The 18,020-nt window shown below is 39.7% G+C and overlaps 1 protein-coding gene across 1 annotated transcript in view; it reads right to left on the reverse strand.

The window, feature by feature from the left end:
• LOC117457527 (S-adenosyl-L-methionine-dependent tRNA 4-demethylwyosine synthase TYW1-like) overlaps positions 1 to 17,243 on the reverse strand; it is a 49,776-nt gene extending 32,533 nt beyond the window's left edge. Inside the window, exons 1-3 of the mRNA XM_071205272.1 lie at positions 17,188 to 17,243; positions 16,566 to 16,701; positions 4,368 to 4,478 (exon numbers count right to left, since the gene is read on the reverse strand). Coding sequence (XP_071061373.1) covers positions 4,368 to 4,478; positions 16,566 to 16,701; positions 17,188 to 17,243 — 303 coding nt within the window. The remainder of the gene's footprint in view (positions 1 to 4,367; positions 4,479 to 16,565; positions 16,702 to 17,187) is intronic.
• Positions 17,244 to 18,020: the final 777 nt, after the last annotated feature.

An 18,020-nucleotide genomic window follows, 5' to 3' on the forward strand; every position in this document is an offset into this window, starting at 1 on the left:
GTGTGTGTAGTCTTTCATATTAAACATGATCGCTGGTAGATAGCCACAGAAGCGTAACACAGTTTATCCTGGGCGGGTCCCAGTTCCCATGGGCGGATCGCCGTTTACCTGAGCGGGTCACAGTTTAACACAGATGAAGACTTCTCCACGCTGCTTTCAAACTGTGAGTAAACACCGTGTGCTTCACTTGGAGGCTGTCTGAAGGTGTACACAGGTCTAAGATGGACTTGGTATCACATTAAGAACGATAGTCAGTAATAAGTCTGGCAACAATCGCTGGTTTAAATGATTTATTGGAGTTCGCAAAGTTTTGCACATACATCATGTCAGCTCGTTTTCTTTTTGTAGTCCTCGCTGTTCACGTCCGGATATCGCCATCATAAGCACAACCTCACACACTGGTACTGAATGTGCATCAAAGTCTTCCTACCGAGCCAAATATACCAAAAGATGTATGTAAACGACAGAAGAAGCGACATATTCATGTCGACTCAAACGACTCCAATACCGCTTCAGAACTCCTCGACATACTCAACTGTTTCAATATCACACAACATGTTGATTTTCCCACCCATAAAAAAGGTCACACATTGGACCTGATCTGCACCACTGGCATTGCCATCAGCAACCTGACCACCTTTGACCTCACCATCTCCGATCACCTGGCCATCATCATGGACACCCTAACCCCAACCCCCCTCATCAAGCAGAAGCGCACCATACAATTCCAGAATATCAAGTCCATACACCCCTCCTCCCTACTGGCTGACACCATCCCTGACTCCACCGTCACCCAGAATGTTTCCCCTACTGACCTGGTAAACACCTACAACAATGCTCTCTCCTCCTGTCTCAACCAACTCGCTCCAATAAAAACCAAGTATGTCTCTTTCACTCACTCGGCCTCCTGGTAAACCGATCATCTCCGTTGCCTCAAAACGAAAGGTCACCAGCTCGAAAGACATGCTAAACACTATCTGGTCTCACTATCCACAAAGACATTTATTAGACTTGCACCCACAAGCAGTACAAAGATGCCCTCAACAGTGCACGCTCCTTCCACTACTCCTCTGTAATACAATCTGGCAGCAATAACCTAAAGTCCCTTTTTTCAACTATTAACAAGCTCCTCAACCCCATGGATAATATCTCCAACTCCTTCACCACCATTCAAGTGTGAATCCTTCCTCTCATTCCTCCAAAGCAAAATTGAAATAATACACAGCAACATAGCCAACCTCCTCCGTCTCATCCACCACCCATCCTTTTCCGGAACCTGCCTACCCTCCTCCTTCCAGGCACCCTTCTTACAGCCTTCAGACAAATTACCTCACTGGAAAATAGCTGCCCAAGTCACCGGCATGAATACCTCAACTTCCATCCTGGACCCCATGCCCTCCACCCTTGTCAAGGCCTGCCTCTCCCAACTCATCATCTTATCACCACAGTCATAACTCCTCTCTGTCCACTGGACTCCTCCCCCCTGATCTGAAACCTCGCTGCTGTCACTCCCATACTCAAAAAACCTGGTCTCAACCCTGATTCCCCTCAATAACTACCGGCCCATCTCTAACCTCCCATTCCTGTCAACAATTCTGGAGCGAACTGTTGCCTCCTAAAATCCAATCTGGACTGCAATAAAACCCTTCATGAACCTTTTCAATCTGGTTTCTGTACTCGCCACAGCACAGAATCTGCCCTACTCAAGGTGACCAACGACATTCTCCTCTCTGCTGACACGATCAACCATTCCATCCTCATCAACCGCCTCCAGTCTTCCATTGGCATTACCGGTACTGCCCTCTCTTGGGTTAAATCCTATCTCTCTGACAGACATCAATCCATCTCCATTAACAACTCCAAATCCCCCCACAGCCCCCGTCAATCATGGCGTCCCTCAGGGTTTCTGTACTTGGTCCCCTTCTTTTCATCATCCTACATCCATATTTTGTTTTTACTTGCTTGTAAGCGCTTTGAGCACCAGGAAAAGCGCTTTATAAATGTAATGTATTATTATTATTACACAGTACGCTGCTAACATTAGATGTGTGTGTTCTTTTGTCCTGTTAGTGTTTACTTCCTGTCTGTCTTCTGGTCATTTCTGTGGGTCAGCTTTCTGCGTCTCCTAAACTCTTTCCTTCTCTTGCGCCGTTTTCTTTTTTCTCTTTTTAATTTCTTCCCTAAGGACAGTTTGGCAATTTTTTCTCTACATTTCTGATGGAAGATAATGGGTTTTTTGCCCACAACTAACATTAAATTGAACAGACTTCTTTCTTTATCGATATGACTGCACATGCGACAGTTAGCGGCGGTCTGATATTTCAAAAGAACACAGTTGAATTTGTCTGAGTTTACCAATCATACTCAAGTATTCAACTAAGCCATGTCCTAAAATAACTTAAACTAGTTTATCCCCCCTATTCCTCCTTTTGATTCCTCCTTTGTATGCGTCTTGTCAGGAATCCTGCTGTCAAGTAATCCCCCAAAACCGTTTCTTATTTTAAAGACAAATGGCAAGTTAGGAACCCTAACTTATAATATCTATAACCGAGACAATTACTCTTGAAAGCACCCCCAAAAGTGTAATATAGTACAATCTAAGTGAATTACATGGATTTGGTTCTAAAACATACAAGCAGGAAGAACCATGGCTCTACCATAGCTGTCACTACTAGAACTACATCTGCCACTGCTATTATTACTGGGATCATACCTGGATATGATAAACTGAATAATGAACACAGACTGAGGCGAGTTTGTCACTATGACAACTTCTCAGACTGCCACCAGGTGCCCCTTCCAATACTATTAATCTCAGTCCACCATTCGAGTGAGTTATGAAAGTTATCTCTTTTATATGGACTCTTATTCTGGCTACATACAATACATTCTGGTGTTAGCAGTGTTGTTAAAATAACTGTAGTTGTAATTCCAGTCAGTAGATTTGCATAGGAGTGTGACTAACTGTTTATCCAGAACCATAATGACCCTTATGCAACAAAGCTAAATGAACAGGTTTGATCTTAACTTGCAAAAGTACCCTGAAGTTCTTAAATAACTCTCAAAATAGCTTATTGGCTCTTAAGAGTCCAAATGATATTTAATAGAATATATTGTGGCTCTTTCATTTCAGATTGAACAAACATTCAATAAGATACAGGATGTGAAGACAATGAGTTTCAGTGTCAATATCAGGTTGTTCGTTCAGCCTGTTCCCTTAATTTTTAGATTGGTGAAGTGTCAAAGAGAAGAACAAGAAGAAATAGGAGGAAATTCTGATGTTCTTTCATTTCAAATATTTAAGTTTTCTAGGGCTGTTGAAAGTGAAAAATGTTTCCATGTTATTCTACAGTTAAACTGTATGTTGGAGAAAAGCATGTTGTCCTAACTAGACTTAATTGATTACATATGTGTGAATGTGAATATATGTGAATATTTGTTTAGATATAAGATGTATGAAGATTTTTCTTAAAGATTATTTTCTGTAAAAACTGGCCTGTTTACTTTCAGAAAACGAATGAATGAGGAGCAAATGTGCTATTATGATGGTATACTTCAGAAACGCATCAAATCATGTAAAACCATATACACAGAGATAAATAAAGATTATTAATGAGAAAAAATCCCCGACCAAAACCCCTCAGCTTCATGTCGGCTCACCATGAAGAGATTTGATGGTTGTTTATTACACAGCTACTAAAATAATCCATTGACATGCAATATAGATACAAATATAATTGTATTGTATCCCGCTTTCTGTGTCTTTTAACCTCTTTCCTTCTCTTGTGCTTTTTCCTTGTTGGCGTAATACTATTCATGGTAAATATTTATGGTTGATGAGACAGTTGCATATTCTTTGAAATTAATTAAAAAACATTTGATAATATCAAGTTATAATTACACAGTTTTTGTATAGTTTTGTATATTTCTCGACTGTGCAAGGTTTATGACTGTTTACCAGCTAGTTTCCTTCCGTAAAACACACTATAGTGCGCAAGAGTTTGAATTGACTGTTTTTGACAACGTTTTGGACTGGACGCGTCCGCACGCCTGATGACATTTGTACTTGTATTTATTTATTATATGCAGTTTAAAGTGTTTTAAGTTGCTAGTGGACGGCCAAGGGATCTAGGGAATTTACATGACTAAAACGTTCAAGACGTACCTCAAGGCGTACCCGTGAGTACATGGTATTCATTAAAGCGCTTTGTAAGAGAGTCATAGCTCCAAATCGCCTCGTAGGCTAAGTGTCCTTGGAACTTTGTATTTTTGATAATCGGCCACAACAATAATGATAAATAAGACATTAGCCGAGTAAAGAAAGACAGAACACATGCAAATATAAATCAAATACTGATGAACCCTACCTTGACCTCAATGAAGTCCGGCTGCCCCAAAGAAATGAGCTCCGAGTACGCCTGCATCTCCTCCACATTCCAGGCCTTCACCAGCGTCAGCCTGTACACCGTCCTCTGTCTCTGGAGGGGAGGAACAGCGTTTGGGATTAATGGAAATGTTCGAGGATAAACATGAGATTGTTGTACTAATAGTTTGTTGCATATTAAATGTATTATGGGTCTACCTTCCTTTACTTCAGGGGTGGGGAACCTCCGGCCTCCGGGCCGTATACGGACCGGGAGACCATTTGGTACCCACGAGGTCATTTATAAACACACGCAAAAAAGAAAAAAATTAATCAAGCGAGTGCCTTTTTCCTGGCCAAGGTCAGGGTCCTTGAACACAACACAAGCCTAACGTGTCATCACGTGGTATATGTCTCGTCTGACAGGGGTGCAGTTCTGCCGGAGAGCACCAGAACGCCGCTCCGGCACTTCATAAATTGCAGTACCCATAAGGAGCCGTACACATGCCGCAGTTTTTGCGTGGCTGTGTTTTTAGTTGTAAGCCCAGTGGTGATCTGTTCATCTGTCATACAGTCAATAACTGTGTTGTTATTAGCATCTGGTTAGCTAGCTATGCTAACGAATATAAGAAGCTTTTTCTACAACCAGTGAGGTAAAGGCATCTTTATATGATCATTATAGTTATAAAAAATAAGAGAATAAAGTAAACAGGTATAAAATACTATAGGACAGTAAAAGTTGTTAATAAACAAGAATACAGTTTAAAAGGGGAGTGATTTCTAAAATATCCATAAATAAAATAAAAATCTGTTTACAGTTCTGTTTCATATGGATTTTGAGAGATGTATCCATAGATCTCCTAATGTTGCTCTCAAAGTACACCATATTGATTCTTTTAACTTCAACATTTAAAAAAAACATCTTCCCGGGTGGAGCATGCCCCCGGACCCCTGTAGAGGAGGTCAGGCCTCCCCCCCTCACACTTAAATCATGTGGCGGACGGTGGAAAATATTTTAGGTGGGGCTGTGGAAATGTGGTGACCAAACAATACTAGGGGGGTAGCAACAGTCAGCACTTGGTTGGCTGCTGCTGCACTTAGGGCTCTTTTCTTACCGCCCAGACGAGAGAGGGTAATGATACGCGGGCAAAGATTTCTGCAGCAAGGCAGGAAACACATGACTTATCAGTAACTTTAGACATTGTAACACAATTTTAAACGAGATCTTATTGTAGATTATACATTTTTCTGATACCAACTATATAATATGTACCTTGTTTATTAAAAATAAAAATAAAATACAAAAATATATTTTTTTAAATATATATATTTTTTTTAATGACAATCTAAAATGTGGGAAAAGGGGGGGCAGCACCCCTATAATAATAATAAATTTTATTTCTATAGCGCTTTTCTTGAACCCAAAGACGCTATGGGCCGGCCGCCACTGTTCACATGGATAGGAAACTAAATAAATGTGCACACATCTTGTGTCCATATCTTTCTGTTTTGATGATCATGCCACACCGTGCAAGTGCATGTATACGTGAGTCATGGTAAAATATCTGGATTAAGAGGTTGTTTTTTCTTTGCACAGAATGAAAGAAAGGCCAAATGAATGGGCTGTGATTTTAGTATTTTTAAGCAGAGGTCAATAATTTGTACGGCCCTCGGAGGATGTTGAAAACATTGAAATGGCCATTGAGAGGAAAAAGGTTCCCCACCCCTGCTTTACTTATACCACATTTAGCAAATACATTTTATTTATTTATTGAACAAATGTTCACATATCATGAACACAAAAAAACCCTAATGCAAGATGTGTCCAACAGCCTGGTATTCCTCGACAGACTGAGCCAAAAACACATTTGTGCAACATGTTCATATGAAAATCTGAATGTCTACTTTGGTAAAACACTACACTGTTTTAAACAACAGTTAAATTGTGCTGTGATAAGGTAACTGTTTGTTTGCTGGGTGAGTTGGTCCCATCATTATTTCAAGTGTAACACTTCAACAAACGAAGCAAAGAAATTACTTCACACTTGATTGAAGCTCATACTGTAGTTGTGTTTGGACATTAAAAAGGTCAAAGGGTGTTATCTAAATGGAAGAATTCTCCGTCTGTATTTTCTCAGCAACTCTTCATGAGATCCACCTCACAGTCAGAGGGGTATTGCTCCCGGCCCAATGAGGCTCAGATAGGAGGCCATGAAATTGAAACGTTCCCAACACTAGTTCCGACAAATTAGGGGGGGGAAAGCATGCAATTAATGATTTGTTGTCTCAATGTTACAATGGCAGTTTGTCACCAACATTGGTCCACTACACACAAAAGCAGCTCACAGATGTCCTGATAACCACCAACGTACTGTCTGAATTATAACTGAGCAGTTGGGCCTGTTTTGGATTGTTACTAATGCAACCACTGCATTCTACAGTTCTGTCTCGGACTGAAGACCTGCCCGTTTCCACTGCACCTTGGCCAACAATTCAAACAACACAGATAGCACTTAGAAAGGTTAAGTTATGGTACGTACAGGATTCTTGCTTTTTTTAGTTTGTATCTTCAAGGTTAATTGCACTTGTATCACTTTGGATAAAAGCGTCAGCTAAATGATGTGTACCGGTAAACACCTTCAGAGGGAGGGCACCATGTATTGCACAAAATGCCAGCACCTTCAAGTACGGGTGTTGCAGGTTAACATTTCCCTAATGTGCAGTTTTTATCATTCCAAATGACATTTGATCATTAAGTTATAGTTTATTCTGAAGTTGTTTTTTTATTGTTTGTATTTCAACTTTTAATTTCTGAATTTTCTCAAAGCATTTTTAATGATTAGAAAACTTAAACAATCAAATAAATATAGGATTACACCGACTGGAGTATGTATTAACAGATATTTTATATATGTATTAAGGTCAAGGTCAAGCGGACCTGAGATATCTCTTTTATTAGTTAACTCTCCCTGGGTAAAAAACTGGATGGAAAAGCCCCGCTAGCAGTTCAATGGTGTAGATTCAGGCTATTGTTGTTGCTGTATTGCGGGAGCAAGAGGATTATTGAGAATGTGATGGAGTGGAAGAAAGACACGGAGAGACAGGGGTTTGAAAAAGGGGATAGTGAGGACAGAGGACTTGAGAAATACAAAGAAACAAGTAATTGACAAAGGGAGAGTAGAGAGCACTCTTTCTCTCTCGCTCAGCGGAAGGTTATCTATAACACTCGGCCCTTTCAGCCCAGTAGGGAAGGGGATAATTGGTCAAAGCAAGTGGGGAGGTGAGGTATTTCAAGCTGCCCATGTTCCAAATACAACACTGAGGCACAAACTCTATCAATCCCCGGTGCACTGTCAGGGAGGCCAGGTGGAGGGGAACAGAGAGGGATAAGCACTAAGGAGGGATGGAGATAGAGCCAACCATGAAAGAGGGACTCAGAATTATATGGAGCCGAGACAAAGGCGTCTCTTTGTCTCGGGAGGGGTTATTGGAACATAAAGAGAGGGTTTCTTTTTGGAAACTGGGCACACAGGCAAACCATATTGTCACACTGACATTTACATGTGCAAACACAAGAACGCTCTCGAGCAAATTGAGTCATATTTATAAAAACATGTATTTTTTGATTTTGAGGTTTTAACATAAATATACAAACTTTAGTCATAAACCATTATTTAGATGCAGTGTTGAAAGGAGGAGACGGGTGAGGAGGACATTTCCCAACAGTTCCGTGAGCCAGAAACAAACCGGCATACTGGGCAATCAGATACAGCATATGGGCCTACTCATGGCTTTGTTAAAGCAGGGTATCTGCAGGGATCCATACATTTTAAGTGCTCATCGCCACTTCGAGTTTCACATTCACCGGTTACCTTGGCGACACACTTTACCTCACATTTACGATATACAGTATGGATTGTCCTTCCTCCTTATCTTCCAACCATTTGGACGCAGACTTGCATTTCCCCATAACGATGTTGTTTAACAACCGGCGTAAACGGACCTGCTATCAAGCAGTGAGCGTGCGATGTCCTGTTCAGATGACGTCAAACCCAACGGGATGCCATCAATAAACTCCACAGAATCACACTACACACCTACGCCATGATTACATTCAGGCAGACTGTAGAACACAACCTCTTTGGACCATTTATATACTTATTGGAAACAAGCTACAAAATGTAACACCTTGGAAAATGCCCTTTAATACTTTTTAATAGCCTTAATTTTTGCTAAATTGATTCAACAACTTTTAATACTTTTTAAGACCCCGCGGACCCCCTGTAAAGGGGCCCTATTATGTTCATTTTCAGGTTCATGTTAGTCTTTTGTTTCTCTACTGTGACATGTATGTACTTAAATGTTCAAGAAGCTCTTTATTGTTCTCATACTGCCTGTGCTGCAGCACATCTTTTCACCCTCGGTCTGAAACCAGAGCCCAGTCTGCTCTGATTGGTTAGCTGACCGGCTGTGTTGTGATTGGCCAACCATTTCGAGATTACCCGCCACTTAGCCCTTAACGCACAATTTGTTAGAGCGCTATGTCACGGTGGGGGGGGGGAGTGTGTGGGAGGAAAAAATAAAGTTTGAGATGTTAGTGCTCTCCATTTAATGTTGTCCATGCTTCAATATGCCACGGGTCAAACATGTCCTACCATGGATATGACCTTAACTCTAAAATGACCTTCGCTGCTTCCAACCTAACCTTCTCTCATCATACCCTACTATGCAAATCCATTGAGACTGTGCACTTCACTGAAACACATCATTAATACGATTAAAATAGTTGTTCACAGACTCACAGACTCCTATTCAAATGATCACTCTTCAAACACATCACATCAAAAAGAAGGATCATACTTCAATATCACATTCCATAAAGAAAGAAGCTGCGTAACGCTTCCATAAAGGAGATGACTGAGATCTGTCCATGTGATTGATGTCGCTGACAGAGGATGTACATTTGGTGTCTAACACATGGTATAAACATAAGAATGCTGAGCCAGGAAAGCTTGGTAAGACATTTGTTAGACACCAATTATAAAAAGGTATTCTTTAGATTGATACCCGTCAGACTCGGATGCAGTATTGGAAATAATGAGATACCAATGAAGTGGAATTAATTTGCCAGAGGGCTCAAGTGTCAGCCCCAGGTCCAGCAGGCCCTCGCTGTCACCCACCTGCCCTACACTGGATTCCTCTTTAGTCACTTGGAGCATGAGTCAAACTCAAGGGCCGAGGGCCAACACAATGACCTGCAAGAGCTTGCAAAGAATACAGTTCGCTTATCATATAATTCAATACTGCTTTACAGAAGTACATGTCCAAAAATGCAACTCGATTTTATTACATGCATACTCAAACGTCTCAATAAAGGGTCATACAAATATGAATAATACAAAAATGTCAGAGTCGAGAAAAGACAAGCCGGTTCGTCACCTTTGCTACAAAGTGGTGGCAGTGCCAAATGAATACAATTTACAGCGGCAATTCAACTACAAAAATGGTGCCAAGTACGCTAACCTTGGTCGAGAAATCAAACAAAAAATAGAATGATTAAAAGGCAGCCTGCTTTAACATAATTTGATCCGTTTTATCAAAATCTTCATTCAATTTATGAAGAAAACTTGTTATGGTCATATTGGAATTTTGGTTGATTTGGATTTTGAATGATTGGAGAAAATAAGATTTATCGCACACACACGTTAACGATACTTTCAAGTTTGGTTGAGCAAAATGACCTCCACTTCAAACAAACGACATCATGGTCGCATGGATTAGCGTCACCACTGCTAAGATAAAGGCAGCTATTATTTGGTTAGCAGCTGCTGTGGGGTTTTTTTGTATTGTTTTTTTTTTACTTTTATTGTCATTACATAGTACAGGTACTAGTACGGAACGGTTACTCTGCATTTGACCCATCCTAGTATTAGGAGCAGTGTTTATGACAAATAGAAGGTTTAAACATTTACCAGTGGAGTATTTACTTGCATATTTTCTCTCATAGAACATATCCTGAACATCTCTTCAGCTTGTGTTAAAGGTGGGGTAGGTAATTTATTTCAGAAACACTTTTTGTTATATTCCATGGAATGCTCTTAACATCCCGATATCAATGAATATCTGAAGTGCTTTGACAAAAATCCATAAAAAAATGTCATCTGTGGAAGCCGTAGTACTGTAGAAAGCACGACCAATCATTTTAAGCCGGCCCGGCTAAAGTAACTGGATGGCCTACCTGCCTGTCAGCGTTCCATCTGTGCGCAAACTTATCTCGTGCCCTCATTGGTCATGTGCGCTTTCGTGTGTGTTGGAGGAGGGGCTCTGTTTTAGGTTTTCTGCACTGCTCTATTCAGACGATAAATACATTTTAAAGCTTGTCAAGGCAGGATGACAGCTTTAATGATCAGTGCTAACGCTATCTCTGCTTTTCTCAGCGCACACTTTAAAGAGCCTGTGACACGAGTTTCCCCCATCATCCAAACCCTTACATTTGAGTAAATATTGTCCCCTTGAAAACCGTTACTGAACTGATTTTGGAGATTTGTACTTTGATAACCATTAATCTGCCTTCAATGTTGACCATTTTCTGGATCTTCTCGCGGATTCTTCAAGTCCCGCCAAATGATGGGTGACGTCATTGCGGGCACAGCGCTCCAGCTGCACCGTTCAGGATCCCAGCTTCTGCATGTAAACGCACGACGGCGCACACAGCAGCACGCTCAGACAGCGATGACAGTTTAATTTTGAACGTGTCTGAGAGCTCATGAGGCTGAAGGATCGGTTTATGTTGTATCTGTTAGAAGTTTAGGAATGAGGTGCGTCAATATGGGCGATCATACGGTCATGTAGCCAGTGGTGGACTGGGACTAAAAATCATCCCAGGACTCTCGACCGGCCCACTTCGGTACCGCTAGTAAGTTGTCAACGGGGGGAGTGGGGGATGTGCTAGTGACTTATCCGACCGGCCCACTTCGGTACCGGCCAGTCCGCTACTGCACCCAGCCCAGCCCATGTAAACTGTCAACGGGGCGAGACTCGCTGCGGGGAAACGGTGGACCTAGTGTCCCGATCGGAGTGGGAATAATAATAATAAATAATAATAATAATACGTGCATTTTATCCATTCATTTCCCCAACATTGTGGTAAAAAAACACACGTTTAATCCATGTTGTTGGTGAACTAGTACAACTACCCAAAGCATCGGTTTGTTTTCTCCTCAGGAAATGCAGACCGGCTCAAACAAACGATTTTTAATCATCATCCTCACGATCATTTAATGTATCATATGTTCGCCGCATTGACATGAAAGCACTAATAAATGTAGTTTCATCCACTTGAGTTTACAACTACAAAAATAATCGATTTGTTTTTATATCACATCCGACGGGAGGAAATTCAGCAGCTCCGATTTTAATCCTAATGTAATCATCTTCACCACGATAATTTATGTTTATGTCGCCGAATTGACATGAAAGTACTGACACATATGAATATACTGTAGTCAACTTCATTACAACGTTATTAACGTGCCTAAACTCAGTAATTCACCATTTCTATGCATGACAACACACTTTGTCCGTGTTTGGCTCTCTCGCCGCACAGTGAAGCTCCCGCATTGACGTCACTTCCGGCTTCCCCCAAAACTTCAAAATGAGTCGAAGGAATTTCCCCGCGATGTTCGAAATTATTGATATTTATCGGAATGGTATCGCACCTTCTTTTTTAAACTGACGGTTCGAGATTAGAGAGTAGCCCAATATTTCATTGCACAACAGTTGTTGGGAGGCTGTCACAGGCTCTTTAAGTTAGCATTGTACTATGTGCTCTGTTTAGCCCCGGACTGCCCCAGTTCATAAACAAGCTTGAATTAAACACTCGTTTGTACTCCAAAGGCCCATGCCACTCACAGTTATATGCATTTCAGTCACCAAATTCATAAAATCTTATCAGGGACCTTTACTTTCTTCTCCCCACTTTGCCTCACCTGCCAGCTCTGCGTGTGTGTGTGTTGGAGCACACCAGCCCGCCCGGGCCTTGATCAGACCACACCCAGGCACAGCGGTTTTCTCGTCAACGGGTGTATATATATAACGTATATATAAAAATAACTCGTCAGTGTATCATTGCACTATTACTAATATCATTGTTTATGTTCTTGTTTTTTCTAGTTCCTTTTGGGTTGCCTGACATGGCCGTGAAATCGCCAGCCAAGTTACAAATTCTTCTGAATCCGATGACACCAGGAAGCTAGTTCTGCCTGATGGAATTCTAGAGACAATGGACTTACTGATGAAGTCAGGAAAGTGTGTGAAATAGTCACGTTTTGTTCAGTCGGATCATACATTTTTTTTATGGATTCATGATTAATAGATTTATGATTATAAAATTATAAAAGTAGGGTAGACATGTGGATATTATCCGACTGAACAAAACGTGATCCGTCTCTTAAATGTGTGTCAACCACAGACCTTATTTCCAGCTATTTTCCACAATCCTATGGAGAAATTGCATTGCTTTTTTGTCGAAGGAACCGGAAGTGGTAAAATGATGACTTACTTCCGCGTTTTAGGACGCGTCACTGTGTCACTCTATAGGTGGACGTTTTAGAATGCAATATCAAGGCAGAGACATTGGAGATGCACTAGTCAACCTGACATCCACGGCTCACCTTGAAGATTTGACAACTATCAAGGTCATCCCAATACCTGATGATGGTGTCCAAGAATACATCTTTACCGTCTGTGAAGAAGCAGCGTCTGCTCAATCAGACGATACTGACCTCTTGTCCACACCCTCCAGCTCAGTCTCTACAAGAACTCGTATCTGGTTGAAATGATTGAACTGACACAAAAGGCCAACCTTGTTCAAAGATTGCAATGCTAGGGATTGAACTGCATTTTCCGTTGCTTAATTGCTTTGGCCTCTGTATGTTTCATTTGAAGTTAAAAAAGAATGTGACTTCACAGATTCTGGTAAAGGTACTTAAACCCTTCTTAATGGCTAATACATGTTTATCTGAAGTTGTAATTAAGAGCTGCAGAAAATATTGTTGAAGTGTTTAAAAATGTAAAGAAAAACAAGATGTCATGCATACGTTAGTCTTTAATTAAAAGGCAGCCAGGTTTAAACGCATTACATATTCACATTTTAAAGGAGAGATATGCAAGCTAGTTATTAACATGTTCATATGCATATTTGTGATGTATTTGATTAAGGGAGAGTTTTTTTAAACAAGTCAAAGTGATCTTGATTTACTTTATTTATTTTTTACATAAGTGCAAATTGGTTGCATAATTTACTCAATTAATTGTATTAATTTATTGATGTATCTATTTTTAATTAAAAAAAATATTGTATTTTATAAAACAGAATAGGTGATGCATATTTTAAACACATCCCAATAAATGTTAAGGTCTTTTGAAGAGAATATTCCTGTCTTTATGTGAACTGAGCTAAACAAAGTGTTATAAGTTTAAGTCAAAATGTAATTAGTTTACAGTAAACAAAACACAGTATTGTATTGATGTACATTCAAGTTTTTGCTTTGTAATAAAAGAAAATATTTTAAGCTATAATAAAAAATATTGCCTGCACAAAATGTATTTTTTTTTTTTCACAAACTTAAAAACTCTACTTAAATCTAATATAAATATGAGGTTAGTCCAAAAGGAAAAATTAAGTTATAACAAAGTAATAAATGTTGTGCGGTCTTCAGAATGAATCATCTTAATACTTAGTAAATATATATCTTAGACAGAAGCAATATTTTTTACTTGACTCAAATAAATGTTTAGGTCAAAAAATCAAGTTGGAATAAACAAAAAAAATTTGCTGTAACAAATTAGCGAAACATTTTTAAGTTAGTCCAAAGTATCAATTTTTTTAGTGTGGGGTCATTTTGCTGGTGCGCGATAGCACCGTTTTACCCGTCAAGTTGGCTCTTTGAGAAACATGTTAACAAGGAGAATCAATTTACACAAGCGGTCTGGTGTCTGGGCGCAGGCTGTAATGGACTTTCCACTTTTTTTTGTGGACACATCACACACTTACAATAAATGTACACCTCTGACCTTTTTGTTCAGCAGTGGCAGTTTTAAAGTGTTAAAAGACTCAAGAATCAATAGCAAGTCACTCTTTCCCACTTGATGATAGTGTTAAAACTATAAAATGCTCTATCATTGATCGCAATCTAGCTGTCAGCCGATAGGAGTTTGTTGAAAATAGAAGATTTGCCAATCTGGGGTTTCTGAGAAGACTCAATCAGGCCTTTCATCTGCTGCGATTCACTCAAAACAAAAAGCATGAGTAAGAATCTGACACTTCAAAAGTGAGATGGAGATAATTTCCTTTTGTTAAAAAATCACCACCACATATTTTAATTTACAGCTTACCAAGAAATGTAATTGTGATATTCTGCTGTTTAAAATATTTAGTCCAAATGCATGCAGAGAACAAATATCTCTATGTTATTTCTAGAGCCGAGTCACCTTCTTCTTTGTTAAATGGCAAATAACATTTAGATGGGAAACTGGTGATGCCTTGTGTGCTCTGATCTGGGAGATCACAATGACAAGTGTTTCATGGGCTGAATAGTCAAAGTGTTCTTATTTATAGTAATGTTGAAGTTTAAAAGAAAAAAGTGGCCTTATCTTCATTCATGAACATATTTATGTTTAGCTGTTCAGGGGCGGTTCTAGGGGGGGGCAGTGCCCCCCTAACACTGACTTTGGACCCCCCTGTGGCCCCCCTAAAAATGAAACGGAATGGGCGGAAGTAACGATATTTGTCATTCTAGTCGGACCCATTAGAGCAGGGGTCTCCAACACGTCGATCACGAGCTACCGGCATCTCGCAAGCCCTCAATAGCCCCCACTTTACAAATATGTTTTTTTAATCTTTTTAAATGTAACGCAAGCCGTCATCGCCACGGAGGAGCACACAGCCTCTGTGAACGAGCGAGACAGAGAGAGCACACCTTTATCTATTTAATGTGTTGTAAAAAATAAATAAATCATTCCAATGTGTACTATAGGATAGTAAAAAAAAAAAACAGTTTGAAAGGGGAGTGATTAGTAAAATATGCATTAAAAAAAAGAAAGAATACTAACTATAGGTAACATAAGATAAGAATAAACTAGTTTAAATTATTTGTTATTGGTTGTGATCATATTCTAAAGATGTTTTGAAAAGTATACAGCTCTCGTTCATATGAGTGTTGAGAGCTGTATCCATAAATTCATTTTGTGCTCAAAGTGAACTGAAAACGGGTCCTACAGACTCAAACAACACACAAAGGTAAGCATATAATAATGTGTAATGAAACAAATACCAATAACTGTATTGCATTGTTTTCTTAGGTGTATGCGCAGTTACTTCATACTGTCTTTGTCTTTTTTGTCCTGCATTTATTGTGCCCCCCTCAGAAAATAACTGGCCCCAGCCTGGACCCCCAGTCAAATTGGTCTAGAACCGCCACTGTAAACTGTTTGCAATGTTAAGCTGCAAATTATCATCTAAAGTGCGCTGAACGGTGAGACTGGAAACAAAAAGCTTTTATATCTCTCAAACTTTTTTTCCTGTACATATTATACGTATCCAACTCTGGGGGAATGAGTAAGTATCGTATAAAAAATACATTTCAAATTCCTTATCAAAGCTAAGCTAAGTCGGATATTATTATAAAAACTGAATTTTTAGACATTATTTATATATTATTAATTATGATTGTGGAGCCAACAGAAATTAATTAAGAAATTAATGCAATAACGAGCATTTGATACGTATATACCATTGCAATTCCATGATCAGGTAAAAAACGAAATAATAAATTCCATGTATTTAGGAAGTTAACAGGTCATATTTCCATCTATAGTATCTTATATGGCTGCGAAAATCCTTCCTTCTAAATAACCAAAATGTATTCAAATGTTTTGCCACAACCTTAACAATTCACATTCGAACACGTAATTGAACATTAGCCTTCATCCAATACTAATTTTAACTGAAAATTTTGAATAATGTACCTTCATGAAATCTAAATCAGAAAATGTAAGTTAGCTCCATGATTTAGCAAAGCAGAACTGTGCTGCTAACAGCTAACGCTAACTAGCTCTCCCTATTCCAAAATACAGCATTATTCCGGGAACATAGGGTGCATTATTCTTGATTCTCAATGTACCTGATGAAAAACCGGCTTACCTTCTCTCCCAGGGCCCGGAGGCTGTCCAGGAAGCGGGACCAGAAGTCCTTAAAAAGTGGACGGTCAATCTTCTTCAGACTGTCTTTGGTGCTGGCGTCCACACTGACATACAGCTGGGTGACTGGCACAAGGCTCCTGGAAAGAGTAGAACATATGGAGGAGAAATGAGGGTAGGAATAATAATGAACCGAGGTGGCATTTAAACGCTTTGCTCAAAGCAACACTCATTGCACAGACTGGAATGGCAAAATAAGTGGGCAGAGGAGTAGGAAGCTTCTCATCAATATTAAATAATTTAAGAAGACATTAACTTGTGTGCATTTAGCTGCAGTGAGGGACACTCAGGAATCAGGATTAGCAGGAGGATGCACAGGATTATTAAAACTACCAGAAAAGTATCAAAAATGCACACAACTGAAACAAGAACAGTTCCCCTAATGCTTCTTATTTAGATGAGAAATTAAAAGATATGCTGTGCTAAGAGAGGCCATTATGTAGCGATGCAAAAACAAACCAAGTAGCCAAAACAAGCAACGAGACAGGGGTCTGGAAATTCAGCTTGTCTACTATAGGAATTCCACTGATCTAAGCATTCAGGAGGAGAGACTTCACTGGTCTCACGATTCGATTACGATTATCCTGTCAACGATTCGATTCAATTCGATATCCCGATGCATCACGATTTATCCCAATGCGTTGCAACCTCAATTTTCTATATTACTGCACATGGCTTATTTTTCATCAATGCATACATGCAGTAAATACATATGAACTCTCTTTTTATTATTTAGAAAGTGCTTCAGAATCAATAACATAAATGTCTTGACATTAATTTATAAACCAAAATAAATGAATTGTATAGGTCTAGCCTCCGTGTGTGAAGTGTTCCCCATCCTCAAAAACAAAAAGCTAATGCTTCTGCAGTCTAGCTGCAGCTTCTAGCCACGGTCTTCTGTTAAAGAAAGGACACTGAATGTCCTGAATGTGCATCACACACAGGACTTGAGTCTGAACACAGCAGACAACAGGAGTATTTACAACAGCATATAACTAAATAGTGCATGTGGGTGCACACTTACATCTCTGTCTCACTGTTACATAACTCCCATGAATGCATGAGATTAATTAGCTTCATTATATCTCAGTGATTAGTGAATAATAAAGTTTCTATCGGGTCACTATCAGCCTGTCAGTCATTATTTTCAGGGAGGGGGCGGGGCTTGGAGGAACGGAAAGGAGACCGTGATCGCGGAAGCTTTTTTCCTCCTGCCTTCACAAACTTCACACACGTATATATCGTCTGAAAATTGCTAGAGGACTTTCATACTCTGCAATCCAAGACTTAATTAAATCCACCAAAAACCTGACATGATTGTAACGCGATTATTTTTGAAAAACATAAATCCCTGGAGTGATTCAGAGCGGGTCCTGCTGCTGCTGCTTCTGGACTGGTG

Source organism: Pseudochaenichthys georgianus, chromosome 13 (assembly GCF_902827115.2).
Source record: "Pseudochaenichthys georgianus chromosome 13, fPseGeo1.2, whole genome shotgun sequence".
NCBI lineage: Eukaryota > Metazoa > Chordata > Actinopteri > Perciformes > Channichthyidae > Pseudochaenichthys > Pseudochaenichthys georgianus.